This window comes from Micropterus salmoides, unplaced genomic scaffold, assembly GCF_014851395.1.
Source record: "Micropterus salmoides isolate LMB-PRFRI ecotype aquatic unplaced genomic scaffold, ASM1485139v1 Ms_hic_scaffold_5, whole genome shotgun sequence".
In the NCBI taxonomy this organism is placed as follows: domain Eukaryota; kingdom Metazoa; phylum Chordata; class Actinopteri; order Centrarchiformes; family Centrarchidae; genus Micropterus; species Micropterus salmoides.
Window position 1 is genome coordinate 20,019,623 of NW_024044237.1, and position 12,199 is coordinate 20,031,821.

Sequence of the window (12,199 nt, forward strand, 5' to 3'; positions counted from 1 at the left end):
CCTTTTGGAGGTCTAACATGACCTATCACTATACCCTATAGTGATAGGCTCAAGACCAAAACATGCAATCTAAACCTGGATATTGGAGGAAAGGTTACGTCAGATAAGGCCACGATAGCCGACAGTTTAAATATGTATTTTACAACCGTTGCGAAAACCTTGGTCAATAAGTTGTCAGGTCTCTCAGGATACATTGGAAACAGCCAAGTCCAGATTTTCTATATGAAACAAGGGGTCCAGGCTGATGCTTTCTCTTTTACAATAGTGTCTGAGGAAGCTGTGTTAAAGAAACTTAAAGAACTTAACCCATCCAAAGCAACTGGCTTGGATAAGATTCCTGCCAGATTCCTTAGAGATGCTGCGGATTCTATCACCCCCTGTGTAACACATATAGTAAACCTTTCAATTACGCTGGGAATGTTTCCCAATGAATTTAAACAGGCAAGAGTTATCCCCTTCTATAAAAAAGCAAGTAAGCTAGATCCAGGGAATTATCGGCCTAGATCCATCCTGTGTGCGCTATCTAAGGTAATAGAGAAGATAATTTATGAACAGATAGATACATATATTTCCTCAAATGATTTATACTATACATTTCAATTAGGCTTCAGGACATCCCACTTCACTGACACTTGCCTACTCTACCTCACCGATTACATCAGGAGAGAGATAGATGGGGGAAAGTATTGTGGTATGGTCATGTTAGACCTCAAAAAAGGCATTTGATACCATTGACCATGCCATTCTGTTAAGAAAATTAAAAGCCTTGGGATTTGACAGTTTAGCTATAAAATGGATTGGTTCATATCTTGGAGGTAGAAAACAAATGGTGGATGTCGGTGGGATTCTATCTAAACCTTTGTTCCTAGAATGTGGGGTCCCCCAGGGAAGTGTGTTAGTTCCACTGTTTTTTCTATTGTATATTAATGATATGAAATCTGCTTGCTCATGTGAACTTTTTTATATGCTGATGACTCTGCATTAATGGTATCGCAAAAGGATAAATCTGAGGTCGAAAAAGTCCTGAGCTGGGAATTATTTCATATTAGTCAATGGTTGTCTAACAACAGGTTGTCACTCCATCTTGGTAAAACAGAGGCCATACTCTTTGGATCAAAGTCTAAGCTATAGAAGACCACAGACTTTAAGATGATGGTTGGAGACACTGAGATCCAAGCCGAGGAATCAATGTTAATTACTTGCTGTGTCTTAGACAACCATTTATCAGGAGAGTGCATGGCTCAGATGGTGCTCACTAAAATCAACCAAAGAATCAGATTTCTGGCTAGAATCTCAAATTTTTTGAATAGAACAGCATTAGAGACCTTGGCAAGGGCTCTAATCCAGTGTCATTTTGATTATGCATACCTCTCGTGGTATATAAGTGCACCTATGATCCTTAAAAAGAAGCTGCAGACATCGCAAAATAAATTGGTGCGACTGATCTTTAAACTCCCATCTAGGACACATTTTCTTCCTGCTCATTTCATCAGCCTTAAATGGCTGAAGGTAGAAGAGCGAGTTTCTCAAATTAAAATGTGTCTAACTTACAGGATTGTACACAATGAAGTTCCAAAGTACCTGTACAACTACTTTACCAAAATTAGGGAATACTATAATTATACCACAAGAGGGAGTACAACTGATCTGGTACCCATTAGGTTTAAGAGTTGTATGGGGAAGGATACTTTCTTGTATTCAGCTGCCAATATGTGGAATAGGCTACTGATGAGCATTAAGTCCTCACTTAAAAAGTGGCTGAGTGGCCGTTTTCCCTCACAATAACAATTATAATATAAATATTATTAAATGTTGTCAATATGGTTTTGTTTGAATCTCATTGCTAAGTTTGTATTGTACTGGCCCATTCAATACTTGAATTTCCTTATATGGTGTATTCTGATGTTGAAAAGATTGGTATTATTGTATAATGTATTGTTACCGATTGCATTTTATTTATTATTATTTTATATATATATATATATATATATTTTTTTTTTAAGACAACCAGTGTCTACTTGGAAGCTGCTAATAACTAACTGGTTGCCTTTTCATGATGCTCCTACCTATTTGCCTTCCAAAAAAGGACCACAATGGAAATAAGCTGTGTGCTTTATTGTGTTTTTTATCCTTTTGATGGTATCTGTAGCTGGGGCATCTCCTGTTGGAGGCGCCACTTTTATATTTATAATCAATAAAGAAGCTCAATCAATCAATCAATTTGTCTTGTTCATTGGAGCAAACAAGCAAAAATGACAAAAGTACCATTCTGAGAGGCATCACAGTTTACATTAATCCACAAGACTACAAGAGTCTCTGTCTCTCTGCTATAGTACAAGTTGACAAAACACATTTTCAAGTAATTTCCAGCTTACCCGAGCGTGGTGTGAAAAACAATTAAGAAGACAATAAAGATATATCAGCAAGATGGAGCTCTAGCTCACAGCAAGATGATAACATTTTTTAATGGTGCATACACACATCACTGTCTGTTATTCTTTCCCCAGTGCGGACGAGCGGTTTGACGCCACTTTCCACACCAACGTACTGGTGAATGCTTCGGGTTACTGCCAGTACATCCCCCCTGGCATCTTGAAGAGCACCTGCTACATTGACGTGCGTTGGTTCCCCTTCGACGTGCAAAAGTGTGACTTGAAGTTTGGCTCCTGGACGCACAACGGCTGGCTGCTTGACCTCCAGATGCTGGATGTGGACACATCCACCTACATACCCAACGGGGAGTGGGACCTAGTGGGTAAGAGAGATGCTGCATTCACTGCAGGTGAAAAAACAATAACGCTGTTAATCTGGTACACACAGATCCGGACCGTCCTATACACTCTGTACGCATGCCCCGCAAATGAAGCAGGGCCCCAACTAGCTCTCATGTCAAAGCGAGTGTCAGTGTTTACAATTTGATGAAATGATGAAGAGGGACTATCCTTCTGGCCAGAGAGAAAAAACTTAAGAGTGACTTTCGGGAATCAGGTAAACTTGTGCTCTCTCCTCCTCCTCTTTCCTTTCCTCCCAAAATCTGATGTCAGCAAATAACAGTAATGTTTAGTTTGTGCTAGCTTGCTGTGAGTCTCTCTCTTGCCAGACTTTGAATCTGACCAACATGTGAAATACAACTATTTATTACTTTTGATAACCACGGACGGGCAACAGTAAACTGCAGCTCGGAAAAGATTACCGTGTCATGTGTAAACACGTGTGCATGCACGAAATGAAACCTGCGCAATCCAGCAGTGACCTCTGTGCAGTCCAGCTATTGAATATTACAATGTTGATTGTAGTCTGGGCCATGTGCACATCTCAGTAAATAATAATAAGCATCACAAATTCAGTCAAGACATATAAATAGTATTTTACATTTGAAAATGTATTAAAAGTATAATTTACCGGGGCTATGCTGAAGTTTGTCAGTAGAGTAGATCCTGGATCATCAGTCAGTAGACAGACGTCTTTAGCAAGTCACACAGACCCAGGTGAAATACAGGCAACCTCAGCCAGTACAAGCACAGCCAGATATGTACAGCCAGCATTAGATACAAGCAGCTCAGACCCTAATGGAATAATTGCTGCTCCACCAAATGACCCAGAAGATTGGTTCCCAGTCTGAGGACTGAGTTAGTGTGCAGAGGTTTATTCAAACCAGCATTTGATTTTTCTAGAAGAGATTTTCATTTAGGCTTATTACAGAGGCAGACTGTTTTAAAGGAGGGAGGATTGTACTGAGAGCACTGCAATGTCAGGTGTGACTGTGCAGCAATAACAAATAGTTTACATGGCTCACAAGTCAGGTAGAAGGTCATTTTCCTTAGGGCCCCAGGGAGGTCAGGACCGGCTCTGGGTACACAAGTACAGCTATCCTCATCCTAATGGATCCATTGTGAGTTTCAATTGTATAATTCAACATATTACCATCATTTCGCAATGGGAAATCATTTGGATGGTTGACGCTGGATGAACTGGAAAGGGGAGAAACTTTGGAAGACCTCCCAAGCAGGGTGTTTCCAGCTGAGAGAGAGTAGCAGCAGATCCCAGTGCCTGTGCCCGTGGGGTGATGGTTAGCTGGAAAGGGGTGTCAGGAAGCACCAGATGGCATGCAGTAGGAATGTCTGTCATGTAGCCAGGCCATATGTGAGAGCAGCACAGTGCATTCCCAGAGTTGGAGTTCAAGATGAGATGGTTCAGTTATCAAAAATAAAACATTATTCAGCCTTTCCCCCTTATTTCTTTGGCTTGCTGAACTTCCCCCAATACTATGTAAATAAAGTTCCGAGCCTGGTCAGACTCAGATCCACTCCAATGGTTTGGAGTTTTGGAAATACAATTCTGTTTGTGTGACTTCTGGTGTGGTGCATTCCATGAAATATTTAGACCCATGTTTTCTTTTTCTTCTTTAATCTATCCATCCATCCATATGTACAGAGATTACAGAATCATTACAGTTGGTAATTACAGTAATCGGTCTGATGATTTTCTAGTTAGCACACACATTTTAAAAGGTATTTAAATCTTCAACTTGAATCATTTCATTAGTCCACAAAAAAATGACCTGACCTTTATGTGTGGTCCTCTCTTTAGGTGTGCCAGCCAAGCGCAATGAGCTGTACTATGAGTGCTGTAAGGAACCCTACCCTGATGTGACATTCACAGTTACAATGCGCCGCAGGACGCTATATTACGGCCTCAATTTGCTCATCCCCTGTGTGCTGATCTCTGGCTTGGCCCTGCTGGTCTTCTTGCTACCTGCAGACTCTGGAGAAAAGATTTCTCTGGGTGAGGGATTCTTAAACACACATAAACACACATATTCCTGATAATGTGATAAAACTACTGAAATGATCTATGGTAGAAAGATAGAAAGAATTTTGTGTAGCTTTTAAGGAGAGGTCATTTTGGTAATGAGTAATGACACCACATTAATATACAAAATATTATACAAATAGAGTCACAACTGTACACCAATACATAAACACATTAAAGTACATATATGTATAAAAGCACACAGATCTGTCTACAAACATGCCCTTATGAATCATATAGCAAGCCATGAATACATGCATGTGAAATCAACTTGGAATAATTGAATTTTAAAACAAGAGGCTGACCATTAAATCCAATTTGGAATTCTATCAGTGCCAGTGAGTTTTGATGAATAGCTGTCTGTGGACATGTGTTTGAGGCATTTCTGGAGCTGGACATGTCAGAGGAGCTGCTAGCTGATAAATGGTTGCAGTCATGAGAACATAACTGATTACATACATAGGTAATTATAGGACTGATTTCACACAACAATGACCCTGATCACATCATTGTATATTATGCTCATGCTCTCTCTCTCTTTCTCTCCCTCTCCCTCTCGGTCTCTATCTCAAGGCATCACTGTGCTCCTTTCGCTAACTGTCTTCATGCTTCTGGTAGCAGAGATCATGCCTGCCACGTCCGACTCTGTTCCTCTCATCGGTGGGTTCTATTTATGTGTGTGTGTGTGTGTGTGTGTGTGTGTGTGTGTACATGTAATGTTTTTAAGTGTGCATGAATGTAGAGTCCCCAGGAGGAAGTGACATTAAGATGGGAAGTCATCGTTGCAGATTCCACAGATAGACATTCATTTTTGAACAGCAGCAATTTACAGCTGTACCTGATACTGCATTAGTGCTTGTGTGTATTTACCTCTTGTGAAAAGCTTCACTAAACAGAGGAAAAAAGGTTCCCTAGAAAACAGTCAATCTAAAGTGGCTGTAATATCGATTCAGTACATCAATACAGACATCACTGACCAATCCACAGTAACAATTTAATTGTCCCTCTGAGTATTTCTTGCGGTTCCTGTAAAAACCAGTAATATAAACATGCATTACTTATTAAGTTTTATCAATGTTGGCAGTTTCCTGACCCCTCTTTATACTGTATATGGCCTCTTGAAAAAAATGATAAATAAAACCCATCTTGGCGTGTGGCCGGTAGCCCGAGGGCGCCTATATATCATTCAGAGAGCCACTGGATGGTGTGTGGCGTTAACTGGGTGTCCAGAACTAAACCTGTCAGCCCCATTAATAGGCTATGAAATAATTCTCCACTGAGGAGGCAAGAAAGGAAAGGAGGATAGAAGCAGAAATAATAGATGAAAGAAGGAAGAGGCCAAGAGAAAGGGGAAGATGAGTAACCTTTGGGGCTACGGTTCTCAGAGAGAAAGACTTCAAAGGCCTTTGTGGAGCAAGTGAAGAGGCAGACATGTTAGTGGGGTTAACGCTTCTTATTCAGCTGTCGTCACTGAGTGTTCACCAGGCTAAGAAGAAGAAGAGTTTCTTTTTGTTTGTATGGGTGTGAGAGCGTGTGTGTGTACATGCTTTGACTTAAAACTGCAGTCCTGTGTGTAATGTATCATATCTGTTTCTCTTGGTCAAAGTGAAATATATTGTTCATATAAATTGTACATTATGAGAGTAAGTAGTGTTTGGTCAGTGCTGACCATGGTTACCGCTACATCAATGCAATGATATCTGTCCTCGTTGAGAAAAGCTTGATAAATGCTTCAACTATAGCATGATTAATCTGTTTTTATTTTATTACTCCATGACCTCAACACAAGGCCAACTGGGACACTTTTAGTAGCCTTGTTAAAATGACTCATGCCCCTTTACAACAGAGTGGCCGAATGTAGAGTGAGTTATTGTAGCTGATTGAACCCGACAGTAAATATATCAAGCAAGTGTTCGACACTGCTGCCAGAATCAGGCCATATGTCTTTTACCATTAGCCCTTAATCACCAGATAAGCATAGTGTGCTCATTTCATTTGAGTTCATTTAGTTAGACCAATCTTATCTGGTTCAAGACCCTTTGGCTCAGTTCATTTCAATTCTGTTCAGTTTCAATTCATTTTAAATAAGTTAGTTCAGCCATGATCAACAATGTGGTTCACGACTGAAGATCCCAGAAGTGTTTTAAGCTATTATACGTTTATTATCTGTATTTCTTTCTTCACCACTGTCCTCACAACATTTTCTGCTTTACCTCTTTTTTTTTATCCCCTCTTTACTTTTTCCCTTCAGTCTTTCTTTCCATGATCCTAACATGTAAGGTCATAACCTTCATGAGGTTACATGAAGTTTGACCTTGCTGGCACTGCAGTAGCTGTAGTCGTGTTTAGCTGTTAGCCCTTCGTCGTTCACACTCAGTCACTAGCAAATGAGAAAGGAGGGCAGGCCCGCAGATATACTCTGTGTGTCTGTGTGTGTGTGTGTGTGTGTGTGTGTGTGTGTGTGTGTGTGTGTGTGTGTACATGCTGAGAAAGAGCACAGTGTTCAGTTAACGCTCCCCTCCTCTCTTACTGTTCCCTGATGTGTGTGAAAACATCCCTCCAGAACCAGCACTAATCTCTCTCTCTCTCTCTCTCTCTCTCTCTCTTTTCCTCTGCTCATTTTGGTTGTTTACTCTCTGTTTTGTCACGATTTCTTCACAGTTTTAAAGAGAGGAAAGTGTGCATCTAACTTATTGCACAGATTGATCAGATTTTCTTTCCTTTCATGTTCGAGTGCGAAATCAGTCTATTTTTGGAGTTAATTAAAGCTTAATGTTTTACCTGTCAGTACATGTTTATTAAATGAGGGGTAGTTCAATTTCAACAAGTAATAAAATCCATGTCCATGTAAAGCATGTTAATGTTTTTTGTGTACTCTGCAGCCCAGTACTTTGCCAGCACCATGATGATTGTAGGAATGTCTGTTGTGGTGACAGTTATAGTCCTGCAGTTTCACCATCATGACCCTCAAGGAGGCAAGATGCCCAAGTGGGTGAGTGACCAAAATTGATTTAATCAGATCATCATCACTTTTGTTATTGATAAAATGTAGCACAAATGCATATGTTTGTATAAATGTGTTATCATTCATGTGTGTGCCTCTGACTCTCTCGCTCTCTGTCCTTTCAGGTTCGGGTGGTTCTCTTGAACTGGTGTGCCTGGTTTCTCCGTATGAAACAACCTGGCGAGGAACACAAGCGGACTGGTCACAAGTACCGTCACACCTCCCAGCACCACTCCAGCACCAGCTCCATAGAGATGGGCGCTGTTCCAAGCCTCAGTGTGCCCCTCTCACAGACATCCTGCCCACCTTGCCCTACAGGCACCTCTAATGGTTCCATGAGCCTCTACTTCGGCAACTACCACCCCATAGAGAGCCCACACTGTCCGACTTCTAGCGACTCCGGGGTTGCACTAGGGGGACGTGGCCACGGCTCCCTCAGTGATGAAGCTGAACCACCTGGAGGTGTTGGCAGTGGTGTCGGAGGCCTGGGGATGGGAGGTGGAGTTGGGATGGGAGTCAGCATCCCTCCGCCAGAGATCCAGCGCATTTTGGAGGAGGTGTCGTACATAGCCCAGCGTTTCCGGGACCAGGACGAGGCTGAGGCCATCTGCAGTGAGTGGAAATTTGCAGCAGCAGTGGTGGACAGGTTGTGCCTGGTGGCCTTCTCTCTCTTCTCCATCATTTGCACCTTCACCATCCTCATGTCAGCGCCCAACTTCATAGAGGCTGTTTCCAAGGACTTCACATAGCTGGTTGCAGCAGCAGAAAAGAAGGGTAGAGATTAGGGATAAAGAAGAGATTAAGAAAGTGGAGGGCGGCAGCAATGAAGGGTGTAGTATGTGGTCCCAACCTATAGTCAAGACACCCCATTGGAAAGGAGGTGGATCACGCAGAGTTTTATGAGACAAATTAGAATATCTCCAGGAAGTAAATAGAGCCTTGCAGCTCCTCCAAGCTGCTTAATCATGTAATCAAGTTAACCAGTCAATAATATATTTATGATTGATGAACAAGTAATTACAAAGACACATCATTATGTTACATTAGCACATTCCAAGTTAAACATTAATTTGTTGTTTTAATCTGTTGTGATGTCAGAGACAAATTGTCCATTATCTAGAAGAAGAAAATGGTTTGGGCAGTCAGACTGGGTAGACTACAGGCAAAAGGTTTGGAATCAGTGGGCCGGTAGAGGAGAGCACTATATAGATTTTCTTTTGTACATTAAGTAAGATATCAATAAGGGGAAGATAATATAGCAGCTAATGGTCTTTGCCCTAAAAACTGTGTAAATATCATTCTTTTATCTGCACTATTCATTTGAGAACCAGCTTCATTTCACATACAGCACCGCACTCCACCTCACTGCCTCTTCTCTAGTTCAGTTCAATCACTACAATTGTTGTTGTCCAGTACAAATCCACACACACATGGGTGGAGCTCACACACCAACTGTTCAAGTACTCAACTCTTCATATGGAAGACACAGACCTTTTCGAATGATGTACCATCCCCGTAATGATGTAAACTAAAACAGTTTAGTTTAAGTCACTAACATGAGATGTTTCACTGTGAATTTTTGTGAATTTTTTGCTTTTAATATTAGATCAGCAGAGTATTAGACACAACATGACTGATTTGACACAAGTCAGGAGGCATTTTATGTATTTATCAGAGTAAGAATGTTTATTTAGTGATCATTTTTCACTTTTTCTTGCCAGTTTAATTTAAGCCAGTAGAATATGTAATGTAATAACAATTTGGGACAGTGTAATAATGAAACATCCAGTATATTCTATGAAAAAGCATTTTGTTGACTGGTGTTTACTGGTGTTGACCAGTAACACCAAATGCACAGGTGTCTTTCCAAAGTACAGTCAAATACTCTATGTTGAACTGTACAGTACATCTTTTAACCAAGTGGTCTGACACTACACATACAAGATATTCATTTAACTGTAGGAAACGGGTCAAGAAGTTGCCACTATTTTTGAAAACTGTTGTAAAAAAAACCCACATGTGTACTTGTTGGACTTCACTGTACATAAGTTGTCACCAAAGATGAAGGGCGATGTGACTTTTGAACCTCTTACACCACAGACAAAGGCTAGAGGCTCGACAGCAAGAGGAAAACTTCACAATGCCATCCGCCACATTATCACTGGAGAATATACTGTAGATTTATAAAAGGCCCCGGTGTCAAGTTTTGTCTGTGTTTTGTAAAGGGAGCCGAGTGACAGGTTCATATTACAAAGTTGATAATGTGTTTACATCTACTTCGCAGCCACCTCTTTGTTGTAGCTACAGTCATAGGTCTCTTTATCGCTTTCTCTGTCATTCTAAGTGTAAGTTGTTCACTCTCTTAAGTCAATAAAAGTTATTTATTCTCTGTATATAAGGCTCTGGGCGGATCTGTGGAGATCTCTGTACAGTTGCAGGGTTGAACAAATCAACCACAGACGTTTGCATAACTTAATGGGTAAACCACAAGACAATAGTTAATTGTATATTTATAGTATAAGATATATAAACACATATAAAGACACAATTGTATAAGATATATATTTGATAGATAAAGTTGAGCCCATTCACAAGCACAATGTCAGCATCAGTATCCTCGCTAATTATTATGAATACTAATGACACATTAAAGTGTCTCGTGTTTGTGTCACAGAGGGCTCTAAATCTGCAGCTTATATCACTATTATATTCACTGCGCCATCATGTTAATGGGATGTGTTGATTGGAAGGCAAAAAATAAATCATAAATTCAACTAGGAGTGATTTGCTTGAGCAGTGACCTTTTTGGACAGGTCAAACAGTCAAATAGTCTGACCAGGACAAGACAAATATGGGAAAATTCTCTTGTTTTGGCTAAAGGTCTGGTTTTCTTAGATAGTGGTAGAAAATTGGTCTCAGATAAGGAAGGGGAATCAAACAATGAAGAGAGGAAATCAGAGCTTAAATATGCCAAAAGCATGCGAGACGAAGAATGTGGGGCATGTTGTTATGGTCTAGGAAATATGCTCTGATTTCTTTTTTGTGCATGGCCAACAAAGGCTTCCTCTCAACTTCCAATTGTTTGATGTTTTGTGGATGAACTCCAATCAATAATACAGAACCCACATTTCAGGCTGAATGTTTGGTGCATTTATTTCCTAAAGTTTTATTTTAGTAAGTAAGTGTACAGAATGGAGGACTATCTGAAACTCCCAATTTCTTACAGGAATACAAGAATCTTTCAATTGGCATCAACTATGTCATTGTTCAACGTCTTCTGACCTCAATGATAACCTCATCTCAAAATGTTACTTTAAACTACTAATATAATGGTATTATAGAAATAAAAACTCCATGATTTTAGGCTGGATTTAATAAAAACTTTATTCAACATCTGCTTGCTCAGGGTTTGTTTGACAAGACGGCAGTCAAATATTATAGACACAATTACAGTAAGCACGGAAGACAGTTATACGTTCCAGGGGTGGAGTTTATTAATCTTCGAAAATACTATATAAACATTTTGGTTAATGGATTAAGACTTAAAGACACCTGCCAGAACATCACAGTGCATTTGGTGCTTTTCTATGATGTGTGTGTTTGTGTGGGTGCATGTGTAACACATAGGGACATTAAAGTGCTGAGTTATGCCTTCGGTATTCTAATCATTTATTAAAGGGCCATGGGAATAAAGATGAGTGAAACAGTCCATGACGGAGGCAGATGAAAGTACTGCAGCTCATGGGCAGAAGGATACGAAGCACATTGAACAAACCTTTTAAACAGAGATTCAGCAGAAAAGTTAGAAGCTACCTGTAAATCTTCACATCCAACTGTCAGACATGTCAGACTAATCAAACATTGGTTAATAGTTAATGTCAGTTGTGATTTGGAATGATCATACTGTAAACATATGAGCAGCTGAATTAGTTATGCAACGGTATGCTGATAAGATTGCACCATCAAATTGGGATGCCACTAGAAAGCCACACTGTAGGCTCTGCAATGTCTGGTCCAGTTCTACAGTTTTAGAAGGGATATGACAAAAGTAAATTGTGTGTCATCCATTTAAATAACTTCAGTGTGGAAGAGAGTAGGAGAGGAATATACAGTTAAAAAGTGTTCGGAAGGAGGACAACGGCAACATCAAATAGCAAAGGACAAAAAACAAATATGATGTGGTGATTCCCTTACATTCATTCAGGTGAGCAGTGTAAAACAAATTATTTTGGAACATAAATTGTGTGTGGTTTCAATGACCTGTTTAAATGGAAGGAAGAGAGAGGGAAAGACTTAAGGGTAGCAAGCAACCAGTCAGTAGTACTAGTAGTAGTAGGACATTCATAAAGAATATTACATAACTGGGGATAAACAGAGAATCCC

General features: G+C 40.1%; 1 protein-coding gene across 1 annotated transcript in view; it reads left to right on the plus strand.

The window, feature by feature from the left end:
• Window positions 1–10,209, plus strand: part of LOC119888130 (neuronal acetylcholine receptor subunit alpha-7-like) — a 46,037-nt gene extending 35,828 nt beyond the window's left edge. Inside the window, exons 5-9 of the mRNA XM_038698583.1 lie at window positions 2,508–2,755; window positions 4,591–4,785; window positions 5,386–5,472; window positions 7,695–7,804; window positions 7,942–10,209. Coding sequence (XP_038554511.1) covers window positions 2,508–2,755; window positions 4,591–4,785; window positions 5,386–5,472; window positions 7,695–7,804; window positions 7,942–8,565 — 1,264 coding nt within the window. The 3' untranslated portion in view covers window positions 8,566–10,209. The remainder of the gene's footprint in view (window positions 1–2,507; window positions 2,756–4,590; window positions 4,786–5,385; window positions 5,473–7,694; window positions 7,805–7,941) is intronic.
• Window positions 10,210–12,199: the final 1,990 nt, after the last annotated feature.